Raw genomic sequence first — 13,925 nt, 5'->3', positions numbered from 1 at the left:
GTAAGATTAACTTCTGTTAATAAATCTTTACTTTGAATCTACTCTGCTTGTGGCTCTGCGTTTGGGTTCAGACTTCTGCAAACCGTGACAGAATGTACTGGCCCCCTTGGAGGGGAGGTACTGTCACAGTTTGGGTCTGGCCCTTGCCGCCCTTGCCTGTCCCATGTTTCTACCACACTTTGCTCGCCCCCTCCCCTCCTGTGAGTACCTGATTGACAATCTGAACTCCTCCCTACCTCACAGCTGTGAGCTGTTCCCAGATTACCTAGTTGTCCAGAGACTATTTAATCCTCCCTGTACCTGCTCTCTGTGCTGGATCATTGTTTGCTGTCAGTTCCTATGTTTTGTTAAGTTCAGTAAAGTCTTGTTATCTGTCCTCCGTGGTTTCCTGCCTTTTTGAGTTCAGTTCTGCATTTGGGTCCTCACCACCACAACACCGAACCGTGACAGAATGATCCAGCCTTAGACCCTTTCATGGGCACCAGGTTGGCTCTAGGAGGTCCTCGTGGTGCCACCAAACGGGCAAACCTCTCCATGGGTCACCAAGCCACAATAGCCCACCGGTCCAGAGTCAGAGCCAAATCAAGTCTGTCTCCTGCCACCACCCAGTCGCCACCGGTACCTCCTCCACGGTCCCAGCTGCCCAGCTCTCAGCAGCCCAGCTCCAGATCCCTGCAGCCCAGCTCCAGCTCTCCGCAGCCCAGCTCCAGCTCCAGCTCCCTGCAGCCCAGCTCCAGCTCTCCGCAGCCCAGCTCCAGCTCCAGCTCCCTGCAGCCCAGCTCCAGCTCTCCGCAGCCAAGCTCCAGTTCCCTGCAGCCCAGCTCCAGCTCCCTGCAGCCCAGCTCCAGCTCCCCGCAGCCCAGCTCCAGCTCTCCGCAGCCCGGCTCACCACAGCCCAGCTCGCCGCAGCATGGCTCGCCGCTGACCTGCTCGTCTGCAGCTCCATCGACTACTGAGTTTGCAGCCCCGTCTGCAGCTCCCTCGACTCCTGAGCCTGCAGTCCCGTCTGCAGCCCTTTCCTCGACTCCTGAGCCTGCAGTCCGGTCTGCAGCCCTGTCCTCGACTCCTGAGCCTGCAGTCCCGTCTGCAGCCCTGTCCTCGACTCCTGAGCCGACTACTGAGTTTGCAGCCCCGTCTGCAGCTCCCTCGACTCCTGAGCCTGCAGTCCCGTCTGCAGCCCTTTCCTCGACTCCTGAGCCTGCAGTCCCGTCTGCAGCCCTTTCCTTGACTCCTGAGCCTGCAGTCCGGTCTGCAGCCCTGTCCTCGACTCCTGAGCCTGCAGTCCCGTCTGCAGTCCTGACCTGGCCTCCTGAGCCTGCAGTCCCGTCTGCAGTCCTGACCTCGTCTTCTGAGTCTGCAGTCCCGTCTGCAGCCCTGACCTGGTCTCCCGAGCCTGCAGCATCCCTGACACCGCCAGTAGCATCCCTGGAGCCGCCTCCAGTGTCTGCTGCATCCCCGGTGCCACCTCCAGTGTCTACTGCATCCCAGGCATCATCTGCAGCATCCCTGGCATCTCCTCCTGGGTCCTCGTCTCCTGACGACGCTTCATTTGCCTCTTCTCACCATCCTGGCTGTCCGCCTAACGGCGCCTCTGCTGCTGCCGCCCAACATCCAGGCCGTCCATCGGACAAGACCTTCTCTGCGGCTGCCGCCTCGACTCGGCATCCCGGCCGCCCGCCGAATGACAACTCTGCGCCTGCTGGTTCGTCATTGCATCCTGGCCAACCGCCGGACAACACCCCTGCGTCTGCTGCCACGTCTCGGTGTCCAGGCCGCCCGCCGGACGACACCTCTACGGCTGCCGCCACGACTCGGCATTCCGGCCGTCCGCCAAACGACTCCTCATCTAGCCACCCGCCTGACGACATCGTTGCAGCTGCCCCGTCCCAGTGTCCAGGCCTTCCTCCAGATGACACATCATCTGCCTCTTCTTTCCGTCCTGCCCGTTCGCCGGATGGCGCCTCTTCTGCCCCGTTTCTCCATCCTGGCCGTTCTCCGGATGTCACCGACTCAGCCCTGGTCCTGCATCCAGGCCGTCCGCCTGACATCACTGGCTCAGCCCTGGTCCTGCATCCAGGCCGTCCTCCCGACGACACAGCTGCTGCCTCGTCCCAGCATCCAGGCCGTCCTCCCGACGACACAGCTGCTGCCTCGTCCCAGCATCCAGGCCGTCCTCCCGACGACACAGCTGCTGCCTCGCCCCAGCATCCAGGCCGCCCTCCCGAAAACACAGCTGCTGCCTCGCCCCATCATCCTGGCCGTCCTTCCGATGCCTCTGGTTTTTCCTCATCACAGCCACCGGGCCAATCGTTGGAGTTTTTGTCTCCAGTCCCCTGCCTTGGTCTCCCTCCTCCAGACCCCCTCCACCCGCCCTGCTTGGGTTTCCTGATCTACATGGTGGGACGTCTGGAAGCCGTCCCTTTAGGGGGAGGTACTGTCATGGTCTGTGGCACTGTGTGGCCACACTGTGGCGCTGTGTGGCCATACTGTGTCTTGGTGTGGGCATGCTATGCCTCTTGCCTTCCAGAATTCTCACTCACCTGTCTTCACTCCCTCATCAGCCCCAAGTGCCATGCCCCTTCCACACCTGTAACCACTCCTCTCAATCATCCTACTCACTATAAGACTGGACTCATTCTTCACACACACTGCCAGTACATTGTTTGATGTCACCTTGCCTCTGCCTTGGACTTTGCATTCATGGACTTCTCGAGTGTTGCTTACTGCCTTGTGTTTGGACTTTGCACCGCTGTAAGTTTTGTCATTCATGGACTTCTCGAGTGTTGCTTACTGCCTTGTGTTTCTGTTCTGAAAAGTGTAGGTTTTTGGACTTCATGATTTAAGCAGTGTGCCTCTGTTAGGCCTTGTATTGTTTTGGACCTTTTTTGAACTGCTTTTGAGTTAAGCCTTTTTGAACTCAGTTTTTGCTTGCAACTAGTTCTGCGTATGTTTGTAAGATTAACTTCTGTTAATAAATCTTTACTTTGAATCTACTCTGCTTGTGGCTCTGCGTTTGGGTTCAGACTTCTGCAAACCGTGACACATGTATCATGTAGTAGAACAAACAATAACTGTACAAGTCTTCTGTGACTGATGTATGCTTTTAAATATTGCTGCAACCAAATCGACCTTCTGGGACAAACAATGAATGAACTTGAACTTGTCTCATCAAGAAGACTGATAATGGTTGATATCGTTTAACCTGTTTAATACGGGTAAAGATATATATGAAAAAACAAAAAAAAAACAAAAAAAACATTTGTGGGAAGGCCAGTACAAGACCAGTCCTTCATGCAGCATCAGAAAGGTTGATGAAGTTGTACATCAGTGGTTGCTCTCGTACCCATAGCTCTGTATATGATGCCAAATATCATAAACGCTGCCTTAAAAAACACATCTCTACAATTAAATACAGCAGCTGCCAGATTAAAAAGAAAAAACAGCAGATCAGTATCTATGGCTTATAAGTTAATTGAAGTCATTGGCAAAACTCTTTTCTCTAAAGAAATTGAAGTGATGACACTAAACTAAGGTTTATGATGACATACTGAAGACACTGGTCCATGTCCTTTCTTGATTTACCTGCAGCTCCACAGTGTGGGCACACTTTGGACTTTCTTCTGTGTCATTCCACAGATTGTAATGCTGTATGAGCTTTTCAGTTGGATCATCTAATTTCTTCCTCAGTCCTCAGTATGTCACCATAACTTTTTTAGTCTAGCAGCTGCTATACTTAGTTGTAGAGATGTGGTGTTTAATGCAGCTTTCATGATATTTGGCATCATTCACAAACGTATTGTACGAGAGCAACCGCAGATGTACAACTTCATCAACCTTTCTGATGCTGCATGAAGGACCTTGTCTCTGGTACTCTTAGCTATACCAGTCATAATGGCTGTCAGATGTTATGGTCTTGTACGGGTCTTCCCACAAATGAAAAAAATCGTTTTGTATGTTAAACAATGTATCAACCCTACTCTGTCTTCTGGTGCATGTATGCTCTCTCTATCAACACTTGCAACGTGTTGCTTACTGTTGTTTTTCTTATTTGCTTTACATGATACATGATAATAAGATACTTAATTTAGAAATAAAGTATATCGGATGCCCGCTGGCCTACTGGTTTGGGCGCATACCACTTAGGCATTGCCACATAGGCATGGATGCCTGGCGGCGTCACCGGTTCAATTCCTGATCTGGACAATCTTTGCCGCATGTTACTCCCCATCTTTCCTGTCAGTCTACTGTCCTATTAATAAAGGCATAAAAGCCCAAAAAAACACAAAAAGAACACCATCATCTCTCTGTTGAGCAACATTTACTATGCAATTGGGAAGGCCTTCTGCAGTGGGCTTTTTTGAAAAAAGGATAATGTTTCTATTTCTAAATGTTTACCACAAATGATACAAAGATTTGGATCCAATGTTTCAGCTAAACTAAAATTAAAGACATACATTTGTACAGTATCTACATGTATGTTGACTATAGTGTACGTACAACATAATGTTGTACGTACACTATTGATAGGCTCTATGTACAGTAGTAACCATATTATTGATACCACTTAATGCTCTGTTCCATTCTGGTGAAATAGAGTCAGGGTGCTGCTATTGTATTGTCAAGTCAAGTCAATTTTATTTCTAGAGCACATTTAAAAACCACCAGGGTCGACGAAAAAGTGCTGCACAACATACAATAGGGCTATTGGAGAGGCTCTATTACACTTTATGGAACTTTAAGCTTGGTCACTCTCCACTCTTGATTCGGCAAGGTCCTTCTCATCTTTTCTATTTCCAAAATATTTGCAATGATTTACATGTCAGTTTATGAAGAAGCCCATGTAGGCTATAAGATGCAGAGAGAACAGGTGCAGCCAAATACTGTAGTATAACTTAATTTTAACCAATATGCTAAATGATATAATGTCTATAGGATTGTTATTATAGGAAAACATTGAGCATCAAATGGGTATAGAGCTTGGATTCCCTCAGCCAGGTTTGCTAAATAATTTGAGTGCTACTGTAGCCCTGCATTTCTCTCTGCTGTATTGTTCAGGTTGCATAAAATGGCAAATTTTCTAAACTTTTGGACATTTCATACATTTTAGGGACATCTACTGAAGTGAATTTGTAAACATGTTCCACCCTTGATAAGTGAATTGAAAATAAAACTAATCGGTGTGATTTCATTAGGATGGTTTACATTTCCCCCGTTTGGGACACCATATATGTTTAGTGATATAACTCCACGAGTATACAAGCTACCTTTACACAATTGGTATTGCTCAGTTCAGTAGAACCACCCCTTTCCAACAAGCCATCATATGTGTTGATATGGCAATCCATGCCAGAGTCACTACAAAGTAAAAAGAGCACTCTACATAGATTTACATTTTCGCCTATTGTAGGTATGTGTTCAAATGACTATATCTTCCATTTCCATTCACATATTGACATTAGGTCTTCTCTAGAATGTAGAGGGATGTCCTAGCATCAAGTATACCTCTCAGAGCTTCCATTGTGAATCTACATGAGTTTATATGCCTCAACTCCCAGATGGACAGGCTTTATTTTTAATTTGGGGAGTATAACTTTATATATCAATTTCACCACTTTTGCAGTAAAATATTTTTATACAAGAATCCATTTCATGTATGAGAGACCTTAGAGATGAGGAAAAACTATGTTGTGTTTGGTCCTACCTCCGGTAGGAGTATCTCGAAAACTAAAGCACTTTTTGACTATTTGTCACTCGCCTACATAGGTCGAACTCCCGTTGGGTCGACTGAGGTTAGGGTTAGGTTTAGGCATAGTTTTACTGAGGTTAGGGTTAGGGTTAAGGTTAGGTTTAGTTTGTCGGACCAAAGGGAGTTCGACCTAAGGACATGTTACCCCGGTTCTGTGTGTAGTCCTTTATGTTTGTAGCATAGTGCTGAAAATATAAACTAAATTAATTAGCGTCCAACATGTTTTAATGTGCGCTGGTGTGGCTATCACAAGGAGTATAACGTACACATGATGTGAACATGCAAGGTATACCATTAGGCTACTTTTGACTGGTTTTGTAGCAATTGTAATTTTAGACCTTAATTGTCAAATGTTCAATCATGTTCTAATGTATAGGCCTACTCTACACAACATCATATTACATAAACATTTTGGAAGAAAAATAAAATGTAAATATTATGTCATGTTCCCACTCTTCCTTATAGTCCGAGTGTTTTGGGCAGTATGTTGATGGAATCGTGCACTTTATGATAGAAGCATGATATTTCGCACACATACAAAATGGAACATTTTTGGCTATAGGGACATCGCAGATTTGTCTTGGGAAACTGGTGGGAGCCAATCAAAACTACTCAGTAAAATAATACACAAAATGACTGCTTTAAGTAGCATGTGAGGGGTCAAACTAGGGTTTTTTCATGATTCTGAATTGTTTCGCACAAAAAACATTCTTTGGGCTGATTCAGAATCATGAAAAAACCCTAGTTTGACCCCTCACATGCTACTTAAAACATATTTATTTTTTGTATTATTTTACTTTATAGTAAAGTCTATGAGAGCCCAACTTTGATTGGCTCTCACAAGTTTCCCAAGACAAATCTGCGATGTCCCTATAGCCAAAAATGTTCCATTTGGCATGTTCTAACTGTGTGCCAAATGAGAGGCAGCATTTTTCTACCACACAACAAAATTGTGGAACACACTCCCTCAGGAAATCGGAGAAGCAATCTCCACAGAGAGCTTCAAACACGGTTTAAAAACATACCTCTTCAGGTTAGCATTCGCACAGCATCTTTTAGTCCAGCCCCCTCATAACACCCTCAGCACTTTGATGATGTTTCCTGTTCATGGTTATAATGTACTGAATACTATTTGTTTTCCATTTCTTATTTTTGAATGTTTAACCTGATTTTATTATATATCTTACTATTGCACATCTGTTTATCGATTGTTGCCTTTTTTATTGTATTAACATTTTATGTTTGAGGTACTTATTGTATATCTACCTGTGAAGCACTTTGATCTGCAACTCTGTAACTCTGATATACAAATAAAGTTTATTATTATTATTATTATTATCCTCAAATTGTATTATGCTCTTGTTCTTTATTCTGGCGACACAGTCAATGTGAACAAGCTATAGAGGACTAATATAAGGCAGCAGCCTCGAGGGACCCGGTTCTGGTAAGAATAGTGGTAGAACATCCATCCCCAATACGTACACACTGTGGTCTGCCAGTCAGAAAATCAAACAACCAGTTACAGCTGCTTAGACCGAGACCTCTGAGCTTCAACACCAGTTTAGATGGTACAATGGTGTTGAATGCAGAGCTATATACTCTGAACATTCTAATATAACATGATCTGTGTTATTATAAGTTAACGGTGGTTAAGTACCTACTTTATTGAAACCTGTAAAGAGTTTGATATATAAACTGCATCTCATTCCAGTGGAGATGTTCAGCTGTAGCCTGTAGGATACATATGTTCAAATGATGGACAAAATCAAAGTCAGCATATTTATGTTTACATTTAAATATGCTGACTCAAACCCTTGCATGCCTATATGCAAAACATAGCAGATCTACCAGCTCAATGTGGGTAGAAACAAATCGAGGATTTAAAAAAGTGATGAGGATGATGATGATGATGATGAGGTTTGATGAGGAAGGCGGTGATGATGTCATGATTATTGAACACATGTTTCTATGGAGATGTGTGATCTCATCTGTTATAGTGTGTGCCAGCGGCTACGTCATTGTAGTCCTTAACGGCCATTTTTTGGGTCAAAACACAGGTGTTTCAATTGTTTGATTGCATAGAACTAATGCTATAGTCTAATCAGAACACCTATGTAAGGCTGCGTTTACCCAAGAAATGGCCGCTCTTAGAACTACATTCAGAGTGTTTCATTTAACCAAAATGAGTCACTTTGAGGACAACTCAAACGCTCCATTCTGTTGTAGGAATGAGGGCCGTCCACTTGGGGGCGCTATCACACAGGAGGAAACATCAGAAGGAATTAAACTTCCATTGCAGCTGCTGATAAGGGTTGGGTTCCATCAAAACCAGTAGAAAGTCCAATTGTTGATGATTACCATGGAAACCAGGCTGGATGTAAACACACTGACACACATTTTATTATTGGAAATAAGGTTATTAATTTATCAGGGCAGTGGTCTACTTTACATCAACTATTGTTTTCGGGTTTCTTTAGGTCAATGTTAGTTCTACTGACATGCAGTCAGTTTATTAGTCATAGAATACATTACAGAGAACACATTGACACATGTTTTAACGTCTATACTGTCCTGCAGTCAGTTTATCAGTCAGAGGATAAATGACATTGACATGTTTTCTCTATCAAATGAATACTAACAGCTGTGTTGACAACACTGAGCTACTGTAGCTTCTCTATAGCCCCTTTTCCACTGCAGTTTTAGCACCACACTACACCACACTACACCACACTACACCAAACCACACAGCACCACATACAAATATCTACATTTCTCATTACAAAAAAGTACCCCTATCGGTAAGAAACAAATTGACCCTTTTAACTGTGATTATAATACAATATAAATGTGTATTACAACTATCCTAATTATAATGCACTGTAATGGATTATAACTGTGATTATTATACATTATAAAGTATTCATGTATTACTATGATAATTAAAATACACTATAATAGATTATAATAGTGGTTATAACACAATAGAATCTATTATCATGTATTACAACTATATCCTGGTGGTCTAAATGAAAAGTCAGTGAGTGATCAGTCATTATGAAGTGTTTGGCCCTGTTTGGCCTAGCTCAGACCTACTCTAGAGTGGATACTTTTTAGTACCCTGTTTAGTACCACTTTCACACCACTCTACCCAGGTCCTTGTAGTGGAAAACCTGGCACAAGTGGGCGGTGTGGTGTGGAGTGGTGTGGAGTTGGGCCAGTGGAAAATGGGCTTATGTAGTTTTCATTCAATCTGTTTCTACCCTTATTCGCTCATTTATTCTGCACATCACTCTATTTTACCTTTGATTTGGTCTGTTTGGGTTTCTATTATATTAACCTCATAGTTCTGTTCTCTTATGTGTTTTACTCCAATTCTGATATTATCAATAAACATATGTTTTTGTCCTTACAAGCAATGATGCTGCTACAAATGTTTATTAAGTAATTAAGAATTAAGAATGAATAAATGACATATTGAATATTCTCTTCATGTGTCAGCCTTCATTTTCATCCAATCCAATGTAAACGGAAAAACTAAAAGCAATTTAAGCCATAGTCATAGTATGAAATATAAAACACCACTTAATCCAATATTAAAAATGTAATATCAACTCAGCATGAAAGTTAAACATGTTCATTAATATGAAAGTTCTGATATTATTGTTAAATATTTGTCCTGATTAAGTAGATACTTCTATTCATCCTGGTAATAGGTATACAAGGCACAATATTCTCACCAGCTGAAGCTGATTTACAATGTTTGAATTTGGTGTTGAATGTAAAAGTTTAATTGTGAACGTGTGAAGAGCAATAATCTAGGTCTAGGATGATAGCAGTATCTTCAATTAATGTAGTAAAACACTTTACAAACCCCCCAACGTTAGCAAAGCCAAACTCAACTTCAGTTCATTCTAAACCTCCAAATAAACAACCGGTTTATGACACTTATATAATCAATCAGTCCAGTCATTGTGAAATCCAGTCCAGGTGTTTGTGCTGGTAAACAGTGAGCAGAGTGGATATGAAGATGATTTGATCATAGATGACTGTTACTGATGATGAATGAACACTTTAATAAAGGATATCATACTGTACAACAGTGTTTATACTCACGAACACATGTGTGCACCAGTGAGCAAGCTTGCACGCATGCACATATCCACATATTGTGGGTTTTCTTTTTGTTTTACTCTTTGAAATTGACGTGTTGTGAGCTTGTAGATCTGTGTTCACTGAATGTTTCTCCCCAAAACAGGGATGCAATGTTTAATGTGGTTTCATGCAAACACTGACATCTCTATATCTTCACAGAGAGACATGTCTCTGCTTGGCAGACTTTGATATCAATGGTTTTAGCATCACCAGCTTTTCCAATAGAGAAATAAGGGTAGAGGTTCTCAGTGAAAGTGTATTTATGAGTGTAGATGTGAGTCATGTCTTCAGGGTCGTAGAAGGACACCTCCCCCCTGTCGTAGTCCAGCTGGACTCTGATCCTCTGAGGATTTCTCTTCAATGGGAGGGTTTTTCCATCCACTTCAGTGTACTTCCCACTTATCCGCGATAAACACCATACTCCGAATTCTGGTGTGGCATATATCTCTCCCTTCCTGTCAACAGACTCTTTAGCCAAACCTATATTCCAGCCAGGAAGGTCTCCAACCTCAACCTCCCAGCTGTGTTTTCCTGAACTGAAGCCCTCTGAACCCAGAACATGGGCATACTGAGTGAACCTCTCTGGGTTGTCAGGAAGCTGCTGCTTTGTGTCTGCATGTCTCACACTGGTCAGGTCTTCAGACAGACAGAGACAGGGGTGTGCTGTGTTTGGGTCCAGAATGACAGGAGTGAACTTGACCTTATCCTTCATCTTCTCCCACACTCTGAAGGTCAGGTTTTCCAGGTGTTTGGCCGCGTCTATCAGAGCTCCAGAGACAAGCTGTGGTTCTGACAGTTTACACTGGACTCTGGCACTGGTCTGAGTGTGTTTATAACTGCTGAGAAATGACACACTGGGCTTCTGCAGCTCTTGTTCTACAGCAGAGATGCTGTCTGAGAGAGAGGAGATCTGCTCCTGAATGATCTTCATCTCTCTGCTCACAATCTTCACCTTCTGCTCCTCTTCCTCCCTCAGAGTAGCCAGTCTGGTCTTCTCTTCCTCTCTCAGGAACTGGTGCATCTTTTCAAACTCTTCTTTGATCCGCCTCTCTGCGGTCATCACCTGCTTCTTGTTGTGTTGAACCACTTCATTGTATTTCTGTTCAACCTCTTTGTATTTGTTTCTCTTGTCCTGTAGAGACTTGAGGTCAGGCTTCAGTTGGTCCTTCAGGTTATTGACTGCTTGTCCTACAGGTACCAGAGTGTGACCACGATGGTGAGGGAAGTCACAGATAAGACACAACACTCTTTGTTCTTCCTCACAGAACAGCTTAGGATCCTCTTGATGTTTACTACACAACACCTTGACTTCCCCACAGAACAGTTTAGGCTCCTCTGAATGTTCACAAGACACTTCCACTTCACCTGACTCAGCTTTCTTCCTTGAAGCATAAGAGTCAGCTAGTTTCTTCAGCGTAAAGTCAATACCAAGACCCTTTGAAGCTTTTCTCTTGCAAATGGGACAGTTCTTGTTTTTAGTTTGTTCCCAGAATTTTTTCAGGCAGTTATAACAGAAGCTGTGATGACAGCTCAGAGATACAGGGTCTTTGAAAGTCTCTACACAAAGGGAACATTCGAGAGAAATGTTCTCTGCCATTTTCTTTGGTTTGTAAGACTCACCAGTTCACATCCAACTTCACCTCACTGATCAGTGAGTCTCCAAACAGTGCTGGAGAGAGAGAGAGAGAGAGAGAGAGAGAGAGAGAGAGAGAGAGAGAGAGAGAGAAGAGAGGATTCGTTCTCAAGTATTCAAGAAGTGTGAGTAGATCAATGACCAGATTAAACATTTATATTCCCTCAATGTTGTATAAACCTGTATTATGTATGAATCTTACAGCTTGCAATAGCAATACAGCCTGTTCATGAATTAGAACAAGTTATCATTCTTATTATTCACTTAAACTCCTATATTTAATTGACAGTATTCAGGCTACACAAAATATCTTTTGTCGAAAATGGATGATCTACAATCTCACAACGCATAGTAACAAGGGCATTGTGAGTTTGTAGATCAGCTATTTTCAGTGAATGCTCCATCCATAATAGGGATGCTACTAAATGTGTCCAGTCTTTCTACTTGCAGTGAATATCTAAAGTGTATTTCAACACACTAAGACACTGGCCATCTGAAAGTTTGTTTTGATCATTCATTCTGCTGTCATGGCCTACCATGTGATGTGTTCTTTGTTCTTTACAGTAGTTGTACTGTTGAGAGACTCCACTAGATGTCAGTCATTATCAGCCACCTGAGAGAAAGAGAGAAAGACAGAGAGAATTGATTAAAACAGTGTGGCGTTCCATAAGGAAGCATACCAGGGCCTTTATTGTTCCTAATAGGCTATATGTAAACGACATATGACTCGGCTCTCCTAGTCTCGGACAAATGAATGTTGAAAAGGCCCTTAGCTCTGAACTTGATAAGATCTGCACCTGGCTCAATGACAACAAACTATCACTACACCTGGGTAAAACTGAATTGTTGGTCTGACCAGGCCTGCACCACACCTGTGGAACAGCCTTAGGGCACTGCAAACCTAGCCTGGCACGGCCATCCAGAGCTACATCATCACCAATGTCCTCCCTTTCTCGAGTCAGGCTGTTGCCAGGCTAATGCAGACCCTGCACATTTTTAAAATCCTAACACTAAAAGGCTTTTTTGTGTAAAATTGTATGTAGGCCAAGGCTGAGCAATATATCGAAAATGTATCAATATCGAGGTATCAACATGCAAGGTATAGATATCGACAAAGGCGGCTTGAAATGAGGTATTGGTGTATGTGTCAAATTAAATAACAGCCACACGCATGCATGCACGTAGCGCATGCAAAAAAGCAGTCCATCTGTAGTAACCAGGTGTGGTTATTTCAATAAAACCTACCTAACCCTTCTACTGTGCTGTGTGCATTATGGATTAGGCAGGCAGTGGACATAAAGCAGAAAAACATTAAAACTACATGATGCAATTGTTTTTACTAATATCTTGAGTAATATCCTAATATCGCCCAGCCTTTATGCTTGACACTAAGGCTGGGCGATATTAGGAAAACCTTTGATATTTGATAACGTTGTTGAATACCTCAATATCGATATTACTCATGATATTAGTACAAACAATTGCAGTATATTGTTTTTAATGTTTTTCTGTCCACTGCCTGCCTAACCCAGATAATGAGCATATCCATGCATGCACATTGCACAGTACACATAGAATAACATTAAATGCCTTATTTCCACAGCTGGTTACAGATGGACTGCTTTTTTGCATGTGCTAAGTGCATAAAAAGCATAAAAAAGAAAAAGAAGAAGAAAAAAATGAAAAAAAGGTAATTTTATCATCTGACCAGGCAACACCCTGGACAGATTTTAAGTTGCTTGATTCAGTTTTTAGATATTCAGTTATTTGATATTCATTTTATTCATGTGGCGATTATTGACACCCCAGTGGAGCAGCATTACATTGTTCTCCCTGACCAGTCTTGGTCATAAAGTAGTTACACCATGTTTGATGACAAACACTATAAAGCACCCATGATTTATAAACAGGGTTCATCACCATGTTGGCTTGTGGTGGAAATCAAACAATTTTTTTGTCTTGGACGCAAAGAGCTACAGTAGCTCTAAATGACCATTACAGGTGTGTAACTCTGCGAGTGTACACATGGAACCAAATGGATCCTACGGGTCCATTTGGTTCCATTTGTACACTCCTAGGGGCCTTTTCCACCGGCAAAGAAACGGTTCTGGTTCTTCCTCCCGCCTATGGGATGAACCAGAGGTGAGCTTTTCCACCGAGAACCGGAGTTGGTTCCGAACCTTAAAAGTTTGTTCCGAACGGGAACAACAAAATCCGTGGTTCCTCGCAAGAACGAACCAAGGTTCCAAGAAAGTTGAACCGACACTGGTTCTGGAACCGGTTCTTTGCCGGTGGAAAAGGCCCCTCAGAGCTGTGAGGGTCTTGCTACAGGGTCCTCAAAAATAAAACATTTGAGAACCACTGTCCTAGTGGACTCCTAATGTGCCATAGTGT

At 43.1% G+C, this 13,925-nt stretch overlaps 1 protein-coding gene across 1 annotated transcript in view; it reads right to left on the bottom strand.

Moving 5' to 3' along the window:
* The window catches only part of LOC308283110 (uncharacterized protein), a gene marked incomplete at both ends in the record, with an annotated part of 48,643 nt that extends 37,148 nt beyond the window's left edge, over positions 1 to 11,495 (bottom strand). The window contains 4 exons of the mRNA XM_080723493.1: positions 927 to 1,534; positions 2,056 to 2,390; positions 7,938 to 7,998; positions 10,064 to 11,495. Coding sequence (XP_080579619.1) covers positions 927 to 1,534; positions 2,056 to 2,390; positions 7,938 to 7,998; positions 10,064 to 11,495 — 2,436 coding nt within the window. The remainder of the gene's footprint in view (positions 1 to 926; positions 1,535 to 2,055; positions 2,391 to 7,937; positions 7,999 to 10,063) is intronic.
* Positions 11,496 to 13,925: the final 2,430 nt, after the last annotated feature.

The sequence above is a fragment of the Nannobrachium achirus genome (genome assembly GCF_963921795.1).
Source record: "Nannobrachium achirus genome assembly, chromosome: 4".
Taxonomy (NCBI): Eukaryota; Metazoa; Chordata; class Actinopteri; order Myctophiformes; family Myctophidae; genus Nannobrachium; species Nannobrachium achirus.
The sequence above is the reverse complement of the archived record's forward strand: the minus strand, read 5'-3'. Positions and strand labels throughout refer to the sequence as shown.